Source organism: Monopterus albus, unplaced genomic scaffold, assembly GCF_001952655.1.
Source record: "Monopterus albus unplaced genomic scaffold, M_albus_1.0 scaffold20.1, whole genome shotgun sequence".
Classification (NCBI taxonomy): Eukaryota; Metazoa; Chordata; class Actinopteri; order Synbranchiformes; family Synbranchidae; genus Monopterus; species Monopterus albus.
In genome coordinates, this window is record NW_018127900.1 from 956,852 (window position 1) to 972,954 (window position 16,103).

The following is a 16,103-nucleotide window of genomic DNA, read 5'->3' on the forward strand; positions in this document are numbered from 1 at the left end:
AAAACTCTACTACAGTAGCTATTGCAACTTTGTTCAATCAGCTTTTATATTTGCACTTCTCCTCGATCTTCACTTGCATTATACTATTGCTAACCCTCTGCCTATTTCCCCTGGACTGTCTTGAGCACTTGTCTGACAAGATAAGTTTTACCAGTAACTGGAATTCTGGGGACTAATACCCCGTTTAGCTGGATTTACAATTCCTGAGGGAATGCATATGATTGTGTATGATAATATTCATGCTCCTCCATAGCTAGACTCATTCTGATGACATTTTTCCATCCTCACCGTATGTTCTATGACAACATATTATTGTTAATGGGGATATATATTCATTAGGTTACTAAATATTTTCACATTCTTACGTCTCACTATGCAGATCTTAAACTGTGGGGAGCTGGGGGGCCATGTCAGTCGGTTTCAGGAGTTCCTTCAAACATTTCTTACATTGCCGAATGACCTTGAGGCCAAATAAAGGTTCTTCTCATGGCATCCCCAACCTCCACACACACCAAAATCTAATCAGGTCAGTTTTATTTACAAAGATTGAGTCTTGGCCTTCCAAAATGTCTGCTGATTCAGGGGTCCCTAGGGCATAATACCATAACAGTAAAATTTTGTTCTATAGCACAATTTATGCAACACAAGCTGCTTTACATAAATGCAAGAAATTCAAACAAAACAAAATCAAAGCCCTTATTCTTCAGCTTGATGGCCACCTTCACCACTGATGGAGACTGATGGTGTCTGTGGTCATCACTGTGACAAGCAAAACTGGCCTTTTGGCTAGAACACTGAGCATGCATAGAAAACAACACACTTAGATTGCAAGTCCCAATTCTTCCAGGAAAAAATACTTTCAGAGGTGTGAACTCAAGACCCAACTGACACGAGTCTGGGGTAGATGTTATGATCTTACAGCTTATGAGGATTTACAAGGTCTGTCAAGCTTTTCACCAGAGCAAAGACATACAGCTGCCAACTGGCTACAACTAATATTATAGAACAAGCATTGAAAACATTACAAGCAGAGCCCTGACAAAGGAATGTGACAAGGGAACTTCGTATGCTGCAGACTAGTTTATGTATAGGTTCAACCAGTTTTGACTTAAGGAGGCCACATTTGGGTGCTTTTGACTGTATTTATGAACTATTGCTGTTTATCGGGTATCCAAAAATGTATGTTAAAATAATGTTAATTATGCCACTTGCACAAATTATCTCATGCCTCCCAAATTCAGATTATAGACTTATTATAGGCCAGGAGCTCATCCACACAGTAACTTACTCATTGGCACTGTCTATGTAGTAACCATGAGTAAGCAGCTTAAGTTTAAGACTAAGGGCTCCATTTTAAATGCGAGCTGATGAAGACATATTTGTATATATAAAACACATATACATTAAACAAGGATAAACCACACCTTTTCTGTGATGATCCGATCCACACACTGTTTTCCTGTCAAAGGCAGGCTGCATTTATCCATTATCTTGTGTTTTCCTCCCTGAAAGAAAAGGGTGGTTGGTTAAAAAAAAAAAAGAAGACTAAATTATAGGTCGGTTTAGTCCGATAAAGCCTGTCAGACATTCCAAACACTGTTAATACCTTCATGTTACTTTCAAGTTATGTCTTAATGTCTAGGGATGCAGCTGGTTATGTACACTCAGTGTATAGCTCAGCTTCCCCACCAGTCATCTTCAAGAATAAAGCACACATCCAAAAGCCTCTGATGTTCACTGAGAAGCAGACATTGTATACCACCCCCTCCACTATCATGAATGAAAACAGGCTTCAGGGCAATAAATTTATGCTCACCTGCTGTACCATCTGGACTATAGCTGGGTGCCAGACAGGCTCCCATTAGTAAAAAAACAGCATGCTTCTGTGAATGCAGAATGTTACGATGCCCTTGCATCACATCATTCTGTACTTTCTAAAAGTAAACAATCCAGTTGTATTGCCTTTTGCCACTGTAGAAAGCCCTGTGGGGTTATTCATCTGTAGCAGCAGCAACACCAGTCTAACTAATCAGGTGTTCCCAAAACACTGAGTCCAGTTCTAGACTTGAATTTAAATTAGCCAAAGACGAATGAACAAGAGATGATTTATGTGCAGAACTTCATCAGGATGAGCCGGGGCTCTCTAGTAAAGAGGCAATAAGTAATCCATTAATGCAATTATCCTTAAATCAGTCATAACACTCACACTCATTATTGTGGAAACGGATACAAGATACGCTGGTGATGGCACTAACATGGGGAAAGGAAATTGCCAGTTTATTTTTGACCTAAATTCCTGAGAAAGGAAATTAATATTTTGAGATAGTTTATAGAGGTAATGTTGGTTAGAACAGCCACGGTAAAAGAACACACTCACACTCCTTATTACATATACACACACACACACACACACACACACACACCTTAGCTGAGTGCTCCATGGTGACCACCACCTTGGTGCCAGCGCTAGCCACCAAATCCATGGCTCCTCCCATTCCTTTTACCATCTTACCCTAAAAATGGAAGGTAAAAAAGAATTAGCCTTCAGTTATATGCTTTATTTAAGGACAGACAAAATGACAGGAACACAACACAATCCCATTAAAAACTGACATTATCTACAGCCCTAAAAGTTACCATAAAATTCAATGTACAACAGTTGTAACAAAATCATACAAATAAGTAAACAAAAACATTTATTTAGAAGGGTGAAAAGCCATGACAGTAATACCCTTTTTCTACAACTGTACCTATTTAAATAGACAGCATTCAAAAATATAAAAGTAGTTTACAAAATTGCTCTGTATCTTGAATGCAAGGATATCTTCCAATCTTTTGTGCTCACTAAAGCCCAATTTTATTCCGGCTCTAGCACAAAAGGCACATACTGAGAGAGAACAGGAGAAAAAGATTAGAATGGATCTTTAGAAAAACGCGGTGAGGTTACAGTGGCAACATCACAAAGGTTTGCCAATTAAAGATTATGAAATGCACTAATAACGTCCATCCCTCAAAATCCAGAGCACCTTAAAAGAAAATGTTTTTGATGTTGTTGTTTTCCCAACCTGCTTCCTATTATAGTAGTTCTTATCATTATTCCTTTGGGTTAGTATAATATTTTACTTTTCAACTTAATAAGGAGATGCAGTGACACAGCTAGGCATTGGGTGCAATGCAAAATGGAGCAAACTAATTTCAAACAATTCCAGTTTAATCTAGACCACATATTTAGAAGTGAGAGGAATGGTCCATTATAATAGCATTGCTAAACTCAGCAACTTTTAGTGGGGACTGTTTTCTCTGGTAGAAAGTAGCTCCAATGAAAACTATTGGAAGTATGGTCTGTGGATTACGCAGAGCAGAAGTGAGGCTTTTTCTGCAAATACACGCTTCTGTTGAATGTAATTTTTAGTGCATTTTTTTTCCATGCAGTAAGCACCACAGACTAAATTACGTTCAACACCTTTGTACTAGGGCACCAAGAGAAATGTCAAGGACAGATATGTCAAAACCTGAGCAAATTAAACCAAAGCTATCTGGACAGATAAACATCACTGGATGTGAGTGGAAAATATGCTTTGTGTAATGGGGTGAACCCGACCCTTAAGTCGAGAAGTAACGTCCTCAAACCTCACAGTTCTTATACTTTAAGTACACATTCAAAATGTTGTGGCTCAATGGTAAAACGATCTCTCAGTATTCAGATTAATTTAGAAACATTATGGGAGCAGTCTTGGCGCTGTGATTGGGCCCTCTGCAGAGATGCATAAACGATCCTAACTTTAAAGCTGCATTAACTAAGATTTTGCACAAATGTGGACAAATCAAGTAAAAAAAAAATGTCTAGAAGTGTTTTCTGCCTCTCTATACCAACCCCCACCCCACTCTGCTATCTTCAGGCCTTGTGTTTATTTCTTGCCCTCTGTGCCCACTGTTATTAAAATCTGCACCGCACTTCTTTTCCGTCCCCACTGAACCAAGGTTATAAAAGGCATTTTTTTAAACCAGTACGACTCATTTCAAGGACAGACTGTGGGGGCTCCCTGTGTAGGAACCACCCAGGATGGGAGTGGACCTGTTAGATCCAAGAGGCTGCACAGAAAAAGTGCAACAAAAAAAAAGAAACCCAAGGCAAAACCACTAAGTATGTGACATTGAACATGATGCAACAGTGGTAGGAGCATTAGTATTGTATCGATATTACTAGGAGAAACTTTGTATAGTTTGCTTGTATCACTGCCAATACATCTGCTCCAAACAACGTTAGACATACAATATGTCGATAAAATGTAAACCTTTTTGACATTAAGTCACTGCAATGCCACCAAAAACCATGGGCTCTCTAATCTGTATACACTTGTTTTGGAGATGGTTATTATTGCTGCGTGACCTGATTGCCACAACTGTCTCTAGCTGTTGTGACCGCATATGACAGTTTCAGACAGGGCAGGAGGGGCACAGAGGTGCAGAGGAAGAACAGGAGGGGATACTCCTTGAGTTTGTTTTGACTTTCATTTCACCCTTAACGATCAAAAATTAGAAGTAAGCTAATGTAGCTTTAAAGCACATTGCTGGGTGTAAATCACAGATCCAAGTTAGTAGTAATTGCTAAAACTTGTATTAACAGAGCATAAAGTCTTAAAATTGTGATCATAGCAGTTTCTTTTATAGATTCCAATATTTATTTTATAGTCCTAACAATCCACAATGTCCAGGGACCACTGTGTCATATTTAGTCAGAAAAACAGAGTGCCAATCACAAAGAAATGTAAGCGATACGAAGAACAAGCAGCGAAGCATCTGCACTCAAGCTAACGTTAGGGCACATCCTCCAGTGTTCACTTTTTTAACTTCAACTTGCCAATATGTTATTTAAAAGAATATGGTGAAACTAGGAGCTTTAAAATGTCTGAAATCTCTCATTTAAGGCAGGTTACAATTCAGTGTGCACATAAAATAAATGATTTCTTCAAAAAATAAAATAAGATTGCAGTAGGGTTATTTAAGGAAGCCAAGGAAAGTAAAAAGAAAAACAATCTGCAAGATCATCAGTGCAACAGAAGTGCCAGCTGGGTGAAAAATTGTCTTCAAGGCCCTCATTGTTTTGAATATAGATCATTTCCAAATAAGGAAGGCTGGCATGCAGATATGGCCACAAGGTGATGGCTGAGTAACCGAATTAAAATCCCATTTGCCCATCAATCATGTGAAGAGCCTGATCTGCTTTCTGCTTGATAACCAGAGGATATATATGCCAAGTGTGGCACTTCATAAGCATTCCGTTTGCCTCCGGGGAGGCCAGCTGGGTGGAGAAGATATCAACAGAGAGCGGAAGAAGGGTTGGGAGAGGGGAGATGGGGCAGAGGAAGTAGGGAAAACATACACTGTTGATACGGGACAGGCTGCGTTTCATATATTTTATTGCATTATCTTATGAAACAACTGAAAATGGCCTAATATAACATCTCATATGACTCCCTGAAATAAAACCATTAAACCCTGTTATTAAAAAGCATCTATTCTGACCTTAAAATACAATCTCTCCACCTTTTTCCATTCAACAAAATTCAGATTAATCTCTAAAAAGAAAGTGTTCTGTTTTCATATGATCAATGTTATTGCACTTTCTGACAGTCAATGGGCTGGGTGGTGTGTGCCCAGGCCCTAAGGGGATAATACCGTCTGACCTGATAGTACCAAGTCTAGATTTACAGCTGTGTGAGCCAGACACCTGCTAATGTATTCCTCCCAGCAACTAGCCTGCCATTAAACAAGAAGGGCATCTGCTTTCTGTTAAATTACTAGTCTGGTTATGATCAATAAAAGAGTAAAAATAAACAATGTACATATGGAGGAAATTACAAATGATCATGTTTTGCTGTAAGGGGAACGACACTTTAACTGGAACCACCAGTTACTATAAATGGTTGTATGTTTCTCCAACTGAAGATGCAGGCATCAAGTGTCTTTTCAAACCTTTGTATTGAGTTGCTGATATAATTCAAATTATGATGACAATGATTTGCTTTTGAAGATAAATAGTAAAGCGATGTTCAGTACAAGATATTCAAGTGAGCTGCCCTGAAGATGACGGGAACCTCAACAAACCTTTCCCACTATTTGAGCAGTTACCATCTCACCATCCCAGTTTGCAGAAAGCTGAAGTCTGCAGTCCCAAACTGCTAGCACTGCTGCTAGCAGCCAAGCTTACAAACAAGTCTCTTGTCAGTCATTATCTGATATAAGAGCTCAAAATGAAACAATGCCAGACACAATGCCAGTTAGAACAATGTAAAAACTCTGTATGGCTGTGATAAAGAACATATTTATAAAATGCTAAAATAACCTATTCCATCCAGCTGACAATTCAAGTAAGTCTTAACTTTTAGTTGGCTGTCTGTTAGACTTGCTTTGTCTGGCTGGGCTTGGTTGCCAGGCTTCTGTGAATCTGCTCACCTGCAACTGTAGCAGCCAAAAATTGAACCTCTTAACACTGGAGGCCTTCCAGATTTATAGAATACAATTATGCCACACTGATAAAAATAATGGAGACTCTAACATGGAGGTTGCCACAGCATTTGGCTTTCACCCAGCAGAAAGTGTAGGAATGCATTCAAGTGGAACAAATACAGACAGAATAATATCCAGAGAAAGAGATATCCTCTGCCTAAGTCACCAAAAAGAGCAAGTAATTTAGCCATTTAATTAACATGGCTTTTATATTAACCTTGCTGGCTTGACTGAAGCCCCACAGGTTTTTAAATTCCTTCAACACTCAGATTGTGTCCATTTGCCTGCTTTAATCTTAGCACCGTGAGGATATTAGGTCACCTGAAAGTGGGTATCTAAACACATTTCATTACCACAAAGACACACATGAAAATATGCTGTGAGATCTCTTTTAAGCAGTGATAGTAATACAATAGGCTCACATTCATACATAGGCAGAACTACTGAATTGTTTTATAACATATTACTGAAGACCTAATTCTACTCAAAGTGCAATTCAGTTACAACAATTCAAGGCAATTTATGTTAATTTTCCACTTTGTAGCTCTATGGATGTTAAATTTTTTCTTGAAAGATCCATTTTCCATTTTTGCTGTCTTACTGAATTCTCCCTCTGAAATTAATTCTCGCCAGAGGGAGATTACAGTAACCTATACATATGTTAATTAGGTGTTAGAGATGGAATGTCCATTCATATAATGGCTTTAAAAGTGAGAGATAATGTGGGGGACTGCAGGAAGCAGTATCAGTGGTGAAGAACCCAGATAACAGAAGACTTCTTAAGTTAAAGCTCTGTTGAGATGACATCTATCATAGCATGTGAGAGCAGAGGCAATGACAGTCAGTCCCACTCAGCCAAAAAGGTTTTCTCAGAGAGCCGCCAATGGCACACAACTACAGTAAGCCATTACCTATTTCGCATTTTATAAGGAAAAGCATGGAACAACCAGGAAACTGTGGTATACTGCACTGCAGAATCAACACCGTTGGTCCATCTGCGCAGGAAAATAGAGTAACAAATGAAGCAATTCAAAGTCTGACATTTTTAAAAGCAATCACTGCATACAAAAGTTCAACAAAGGGAATATATAGAAAGCCGCCATCAGTCAAATCAGTCAGACATGACCGTTTCAACAACATAAGTGACACCGGTGTTCCAATGTGCTGCTGTGGCACTAATGCATGAGAAAAGCATTGTGGGACGCATACTTTGACTAGCACTGTTTTTCTCTGACAAGGCTCAGGGGTTGCTTGCATTTTTTATGTTGCCATGACAACAGAATACGATTTCCTCAATTGTTGTGCAAGTGTTCACTTTCCAGTCAGTGGCAGAGACACCACAGAAAATGACCCCCTTCACAATCCAAGTGTTCCTACTTACCAACTGGCTTTCTTTCTCTCCCCCTCAAATTCTTTGACATTCTCCGCTGTCTGATACAAATGGCTCTATTTAATAACATAGCGACGGACCGCCACAAGCCTTCGTTACCCAGACAACTAATGACAAGAATCAGAGGGTGAGATGGGACTGACAAGAAGATAATGGGCACTGGAAAACATAACTGTTTGCAGTGTATAACTGGTGAATACAGTGCAATCTTCTACAAGAAATTACAACGTTTTCATTCCCAACAAGGACAAGAGACATTTAAATTCCACTGAACTTGAAATTCTAAACAGAGACAGGGAAGTCTGTAATATGTGGCAATAATGAATAAAAGCTTGCTTCTCATATGCTCTAGTAAATTAGTCGTATTGCAGTTTCCTTTTTTGGGGTTACAAAAAGCTGCCAAAGATGATTAACATAGCTTGCACACATTTTGGTACATGGGGAACAAAGAACTAAACATTTAAACCTTTTTACACAGAGACACTGAGGTTTTTGTTATTACAAATTCCTAACAGAACATCTGTAACTGATGATAACATGACAAAAAATGTCCAGGTAGATTTTTTTATGATACAGCAGAAAAGAGAGTCAAGTTCTAAGAAACATGTTCTTGAGCAGCTCCCTAATTAAAGCTGCCACCATGCCCTATCATGAGCACTTGAGCTACTGAAGTAACTGCATTTTAATAGTCAGTAGCTCCAGCTATGACACCACTTAAGCTGCAGTTATACAGAACCTCCAGTGGTTTGGAATATACATGTATGTCTGATGTAGTGGTCATTTTCTCTGTTTAAAATGAATGACCATCTCTTTGTAAAATGCATAGCTATGTTTAAGCCAGTGGTTCTCAAACATTTTTTGTCATTCCTCACTTAAGAGGGTGGATGAATTTTCAAGCCCCACTTGTCAAAAAAAATAACAAAACTGGCCAATTTTTAAATTTCAAATGCATTGAAATATCAAATAACACCAAGTTAAAGATAAAATATAAGTGCAACTGTATCGTTTGACAGGGGGATAGTTTTCAATGTTGCAGTACTTGTCTCATCCAGCATAATCGGCACCATGTGTACAGCAGCAGGGAGCTGCTCAGCAATTGTGTGACATTTTTTGCACTGTGCAATTCTGTATGCAACTTTGAAGAAAGCCATTTGTGATTTGCTGTCCACTGATGCAGATTTTACCATGCGATTTTTCTGCTGACGGTATTCTGCCAGTCGAGTGGCTTATTAACGTTACTGGGGTGTGTCGTCCGTAAATGTCTTCTTAATTGGTTGGGTCTCATGCTGTCTGCTGCCAGCAGTTTAAGACACAAGACACACATGGGTCCCACCTCTGCCCCCACCATTTCTACCGTGAATCCAAGAGCAAGATGGGCTTCAACATATTTTCTTTTCAGCTGGCTTCATGGATGATAAGGCTACTGCCTGTCGTTTCTTTGTCTGCTTGCACTGAATCACCTACTTTTTTCGTGGTCCATGTAACAAATGTATCAATTTATGTTATTATACCCACTACGTACACTATTGGCCCTCTGTGTGAATGCTTCCTTATATTGTTGAGCAGCAGTTAACATGCCGACGTTAAACCGTTATTGTTGCACTATGGTTCCGCTTTTTTCTCCCAGGCCCCGAACTGATGTTATTTTAATTTACTTGTATTAATGACCCATTTCTATTTTCTCCGTTCATTGCGCCCCACCTGTCATGTCTTTGTTCCCCACTCGTGGGGCGCGCCCCACACTTTGAGAACCACTGGATTAAGCTAACCAGATACATTTTTATTGGCTTGGCCGACTTAAGTAACTTTGTTTACAAAACCTGTTCATCTGTTTATTTCTCACAGATTTGAAGAAGCAAGTGAAAACTCAAGCAGCACTGCACAGGTAGCCAAAATCCAAGTCAAACATGGTCCTCACTTTGAAAACTGTGTGTAGCTAGCTGTTAAAAATCTTTGAGACATCTCCTGTGAACTGCTGGGTGCAAGACCCCTATGTTTAGGACAGTCTGATAAAGCCCCAGCGGCAAAATGACAAAATAGCACACCGAATTCAAAATGCCATCCTTTATTCTATTACCCATTTCTCTCCATCTAATGTTTTTCCAGATGTTTCAGGCTTAGTGAAGATGTAAAAGCATTTCAAAGCTGTCAACTGGAAAGTGTTCATCTGCATTTTGCATATTAAAAGCATTCAAAATCAACAATCACGCTGAGAGTACTGCATCCCAGACTCCTACGTAAAACATTTCCAATTTCACGCTATGCACCCATCTTTAGATAGTGAATAATATTCATTATCACAGAAGGTGGGAAATATAATTCTCTCCATCCTTTCAAAAGAAAGGATAATGAAGATTGAAGTATAGATGGGGACACGGGCATGTGTGCCAGCTGCATTATTTTGCTGTTCAAACTATCCAACACTAGAATGGCCCAAAAAAGAATAACATCTCCACTGCATGCCTGCAATATCTGTATAACAAGCTGAATCAAAGACCTGTTAATTAGCAATTACCTCAGACAAACAAGTACAACTAGACAGGTAAAGAAAAATGAACTGTAACTGTGCATAGAGCTGCTTTATATATACAGTATGTGTGTATATATTTCAAGGTTTCTACATGCAATCATCTTCGACACCCAGTGGCTATATCCACTCAGCTGCATAGAAGAGATGCATCTCTGAAATTATGCACTGGCTGAGACAAACTTGCATACAGTACACACTTCAGTCAAGCAGAAAACAGCAGTGTGCCATGGGGCATTCTGGCTGAGCCCTCCCACATTGTGAACAGGATTTTAATGGGTTCTTGACCTTAATAATCACTGACGAGGGCTGTGACCACTGTGGTCTTAAGTCCAATTGACCCGATGAAACATCTAGCAATAATGTTGGACCCATTTATACTTCAGCACTCAAACACCCTCTAACCCTTAGTCCCCTAACAAGTACTGTATATTCCTATGGCAATAACCACAACCAATTTTGCACCTTTGTGTTGTGTTTCAACCAAGAGGGCCTTTTTTTTTCCAAAATAGAGAACAGGTAGAAAAATATAGAACTATTGTATGTACTGTAGATACAAGGTCATGTTTACCAGCAAAATGTGTGACCCAACAGACAGCACTGCAAAATTTATATTACAAGAGAATGAACATATTTTTGACACAAATTTGGAGAAAAAAAAAACTATTATAAGTTTCACAAAGCAGCATTTTGAATATGCCTATTATATGGATATGTGTTGACCCCTAGCAGATGGAGGAGAAAGTATGAATTTGGGAAAAAGATAATAGATTTGTACCATCAAAACTAGACTTACTGGAATCATCCAGTTGGCTAGATCTCCATATTTCGACACCTGCATGGCTCCCAACATTGTCAGGTTGATGTGACCTCTAAAGAGAATGACATAAAAGAAGATGACAGCCATCATCCTCAGAATGAGTTCAACTTAAGAACTCACAAGTCCAGTCACAGAAAAAAATGGACATACCATTGCTACATTTACCTCACTTTTTAAATGACAAGACACACAATTCAAACAAATAATCGACTGATAATTAACAAAAACTGTTCATAGGTTAGAGTCACACTTATTTCTTATTTAATATCTTAATTCCTCATTGTTTCTCCAATACAGGTAGCAACACACAGCTTAAAGCAGGTATGAGACCACAAACAGACACAAAGCCTAAATGTAATCCTGGTATGACAAGTTGCTGATATGGTGTTTGATGCAACGTGGCTCATAATCCACCATGTGTTCTTCTTTCCTAACAACTCTCCTAGCTATGTTCACACAACAACACACATGCACACACAATCAGTTTGGTTCCGTTTGGTCCCTTTGTGACTGGACAGCGCTATTTATGAGCAGTATTGAATTTCCACTGGGGTGCGAACAGAACTGATGCTGCAGGGAATGCGGGTGGGCAATCTCAGACAGATGGCAAATCAATAAAAGCCAGGGACCTTGGGAATATTGGCAAAACTGCTGTCTAGTTCTACCGGTGACAGTGCCTATTTGTTAATATCCAGTGTTACAAATCTCCACTTGTGAAGGTAGGCTTATGATGCAGGTTACAAACTACTGACTTAAGAGAAAACTTGCTGAGGAAAGGTGCATGTGTGTTTGCCGTTTGTTTTTGCATAAACTATACTAAGACGTTTAATAAAGGAAAAAATAGCTAAAGTATTAATAAGCTGTCTACATGTAAATCCAATCATGACGGACATATCTGACTTTCAGCCACCACCCAGGTTTGCAGAGCTTTTGTTATATTGTCTTACCCTCGGATCATGGCAAATGACTCATCACTGGAGAAATAGGCAGCTCCAGGGAGCACTGTTACAGTCTCCTTCCCTGAGAAACGCATTTGATTTTTTGGCAAAACAAAAAAAATTGGGATTAATTTATCACAGCAATAAATCTTAACAACACACTTATAAGCAATGCTGTTTTTAAATGAAAAAATAAATGAATAGATTCAAGAAAACAAATGTGCATTTATAAAATAAAGTGGAGATGTGTCAAATGACAACACTGTGTTAAAATCACTTTAAAAGGTATAGTCAGTGATTCTAAGTCATTACGCATTTTGTCATATTCGGCTAAATATTCCTCTCATTTCTTTGCCTGGCCTTTCAGTTTTTGTGCTCCACAAACCCCAGGTGGGTGTATGCTGTGCTCGCTTGCAACAGGTAGAAAGGGATCGGAGTCGGCCCTGCTAAATTTAGCCAATCAGCACAAGGAGGTGGTCTTGCTTGTGAATGGTGTAGTGTGTGTGGGGGGCGGATTGGGTTGGTTCAGTTCAGAAAATTCACAAAGTTGCTGCAGCTGAAAGGGAGCGATGGCTGAAAGAGTACCAGCTCCAGCATTTCCACTAACAACCCATACAGCTAAAGAACCAGGAGGAGAAAGCCAGAAGCACAAAAATGATAATAAAAAAGGACGGCAACGTTAATCAGGCAAAGTTTGAGACCTATGTCAACATTGCTATGTGCTGCTTTCCAAAGATGTAGAGAACTTTGGGATTTAAAAGGGATTAGGATGGATACAGTGGCTGCTTGTTTCCTGCTGGACAGGTGGGTAAATTGTTTGCTATGTGCCACTGAAAGCCATTATGGACTGTATGATGTTGTGGGCTAGTCTTTGTGGTAATGTTACGTTAGCAAATACCCGTGCCACATTAGCCTGTTTGCTAAATCAACTTTTCCTGGGACATTCAGCTAAATTGCTAGTTTGCAAATGTATGCAGTTGTTTTGACTTCAGCTATAGCAGTTGTAGATTGTTGTGAGAGAATAACAGTGGAGTCTGTAGCTGGTTACTCACACACTGTGCCCCACTAGCTAGTTTTGTAATGTCTCTTTTGGCATGGGCTCTTCCTCCAGTTGCTAGTATCATTGCAATGGTAATGCGCATTCGTGAATTGTAAGTGATGTGGTTATGAGATCTTGACTAAAACGACTTGTGCGTTTGTGTATATGGTGATCAAAATGTAAACATTCTTTTGCTAGAATTGCTGACTATACCTTTAAATGTATATCTGAATTAATCGTATGAGCATTCATCTGTGTGAGTGCAATGGGAAATCACACTGTAGCCAAAAGCCTATCTTCATCCATCAGTGATTTAAAATCTGTTTTAATAGCTTTTGATTTATATGTATACACACACACACACACACACACAAATACAAATTTTATCATTGGGGAGGTATTGATCAGGATGACCCTCACCAGCGTTAATCAGGTCTGCATCCACGTCGCCCTCAGTGGGGTATGGGCCCTATACCAAGAGAAATAATGATAAACAAGAACATGCTGTCAGGCAAACAGACATACACTCACACCCTGGTTAGACGAGATACTGCTTTTCTCAGTGTTTAACAAAGGGAGCAGGAGGACAGGAGAGGAGAAGAATACTTCTTTAAAACTAGCACTCATAATTAAAAGAAACTTAAGGCATTAGCATAGGCCTACATTCCCCTGTCAACACAACTGATTGGAAAGTCCCATAGGTCCCATAACAGCAGCAGCAGCATTAAAAAAAATGAAGAGAAAGTGTCAAACTGCCACAATCTGTTTCATAACAAACCCAATACATTCTAAATGAGGACTAGGAATGACATAGCTTAAATGAATAGTTATTAATCTTGCTACATGCTCAGATCACCATTCAGTTTAATGTTGACTGCCGCTTAAAACGACCATCCACATAAAAGAGACAAAACCTGCTGCTCATTAGCTTGTTTAGCTGAGATTCAGAGTACTGAAATGTGAAGGAAAAGGAAACTCCCTGTATGCATCTTACCAACCCTAAAATTCCATTTTCACTTTGGAGGTGCACAGTGATATCTGGCTTTATGAAGTTGCTGGCCAGCATGGGGATACCAATGCCTAAGTTAGCTGATTGGCTCTTTGTTAAAGACAGTAACTATTTCACTTGTAATCATGCAATGAAAATCTAGTATTAAAATGAAGAAAAATGTACTGTATAATGCTGAATGTGGTTTTAACAGACAATTGCCTCCTCTTCAACCTCAAGCTCATTTGTCATGTTGTCTGAACAAACAACAACATTTGTTGTGCAGACGATGCTTAAACTAAAAGGACTTTCTGGTATATACAGTATACATGGTATGGTGTTACTTTACTTTAATTAAAGGGAGGCACCTATAGCACACGGTGCTATTGGTATGATTTTATGCTTTTCTCACTGTTTGTATTCTTTTCAAAGGATACCATACATTCCATCCTCAAACTCCAGAGCAGCCCGGCGAATAATCCTTTCCCGAACAATATCTGAGTCCTTCTTTGGTTTAGGCTTCTCTTCTTGGCTTTTCTTTATTGTGCGTTTCTGGAACCACACAGAGATGTATGAGGAACAGGACCACAGCTTCACAGCATACAGGTTGATGTGCAACTAACAGTGACAGCAGCACACAGTGAGATCTGACTGACTTGACCTGCTGATTAACATGACCGATCGGGAGATGTGCAAGGTATCTGTTATTTATCATGGCTCATGATGAGTTGCTTTCATGTTGCTTTGTGCACCTATTTATGTGGATTTGGTGTCAGACCTGTGGTTCTGAAACACTTCTGGCTGCATCCTCTAAGGACAGATGCTGTGCCCTGAACAGTTTGACCATATTCGCATCTGTAGCCACATACTGAGGACTAATTTATTTGTCTTATTTGAAAATAATCAAAAATTTTGCAAATATTTCATGACAATTTCACAATAAATTATTCAGAATGTATTCTGGCAAATCAGTTGTGGATGTAAGTGTTCGTTTTAAGTTGGTGTGGCTGTTAAAATACACTTTGGTACCTGTTCTCATGCTTCCCTGCCTACACGCTTGTCAGGAAAATTGCAATGCACCTGTGACTGCTTTAAGAGGTAGACTGAGTAGATGTTATTGTTATTGCTATTTTGGGTGTGAATGAGCACTAAACTCGCACTGTGCTGTCTAATCAGCATACACATTGCCTCAGCTGCGCCTCTCCTCCTGCCTCAGGGTAAGCACATTCATTTAGGCCAGGAAAATACCAAACACACAACTGTGCATGCATGTTTCTGAACAGTGACAGAAATGGTACATCCTGCCACGATTACTTAAATTGGTCAAGAATCAACTTTAGGCAACTTAACAGTTTAATAGAAAATGACTTTCAATAGTCACACCCATATAGCAAAATAATCCATGTAGAAAGATTGTATACATGTTGTTTCATGCCTTTTATGTAAAATGTCTCCATTCATGAAGGCCTTGTTCTGTACCTCAATTCGTTTCTCATAGCTGGGTCCTTGGACAACCCTGTGGACGTAGATGCTGGGTATGTGGATGTCCTCTTCAGCAAACGTCCCAACATCCACCACCTCCTCCACCTACACAGACACACAAAGTGATGAGCTCGGTCTTTATCTCATGCCCCTTGTGACTGAAGTTCAAATAAGGAAACCATGCACTGATGAAGTAAATCTATCAGAAAATAACCTTTGGTTACCAGCTATGAAATTTAACAGATTAACTAATAAAGACTCTATTAACTAATAGAGACAAAAATATTTCTCAATTCTGCAGGTTTAACAAGAAACTACCTTGTTTTTCAGGTTATTGGGTAAAGTCTAAAAGGTCCTTGCTGGTTAAAAATTAAGAAGAATGATCCTCAACTCTTACTTTGAGAAACTG

General features: G+C 39.2%; 1 protein-coding gene across 1 annotated transcript in view; it reads right to left on the reverse strand.

Moving 5' to 3' along the window:
* oxct1a (3-oxoacid CoA transferase 1a) overlaps positions 1-16,103 on the reverse strand; it is a 38,112-nt gene that overhangs the window by 5,351 nt on the left and 16,658 nt on the right. Inside the window, exons 8-15 of the mRNA XM_020593775.1 lie at positions 15,692-15,799; positions 14,650-14,764; positions 14,219-14,313; positions 13,645-13,693; positions 12,195-12,267; positions 11,224-11,299; positions 2,424-2,513; positions 1,425-1,505 (exon numbers count right to left, since the gene is read on the reverse strand). Of these exons, the coding sequence (XP_020449431.1) occupies positions 1,425-1,505; positions 2,424-2,513; positions 11,224-11,299; positions 12,195-12,267; positions 13,645-13,693; positions 14,219-14,313; positions 14,650-14,764; positions 15,692-15,799 (687 nt within the window). The remainder of the gene's footprint in view (positions 1-1,424; positions 1,506-2,423; positions 2,514-11,223; positions 11,300-12,194; positions 12,268-13,644; positions 13,694-14,218; positions 14,314-14,649; positions 14,765-15,691; positions 15,800-16,103) is intronic.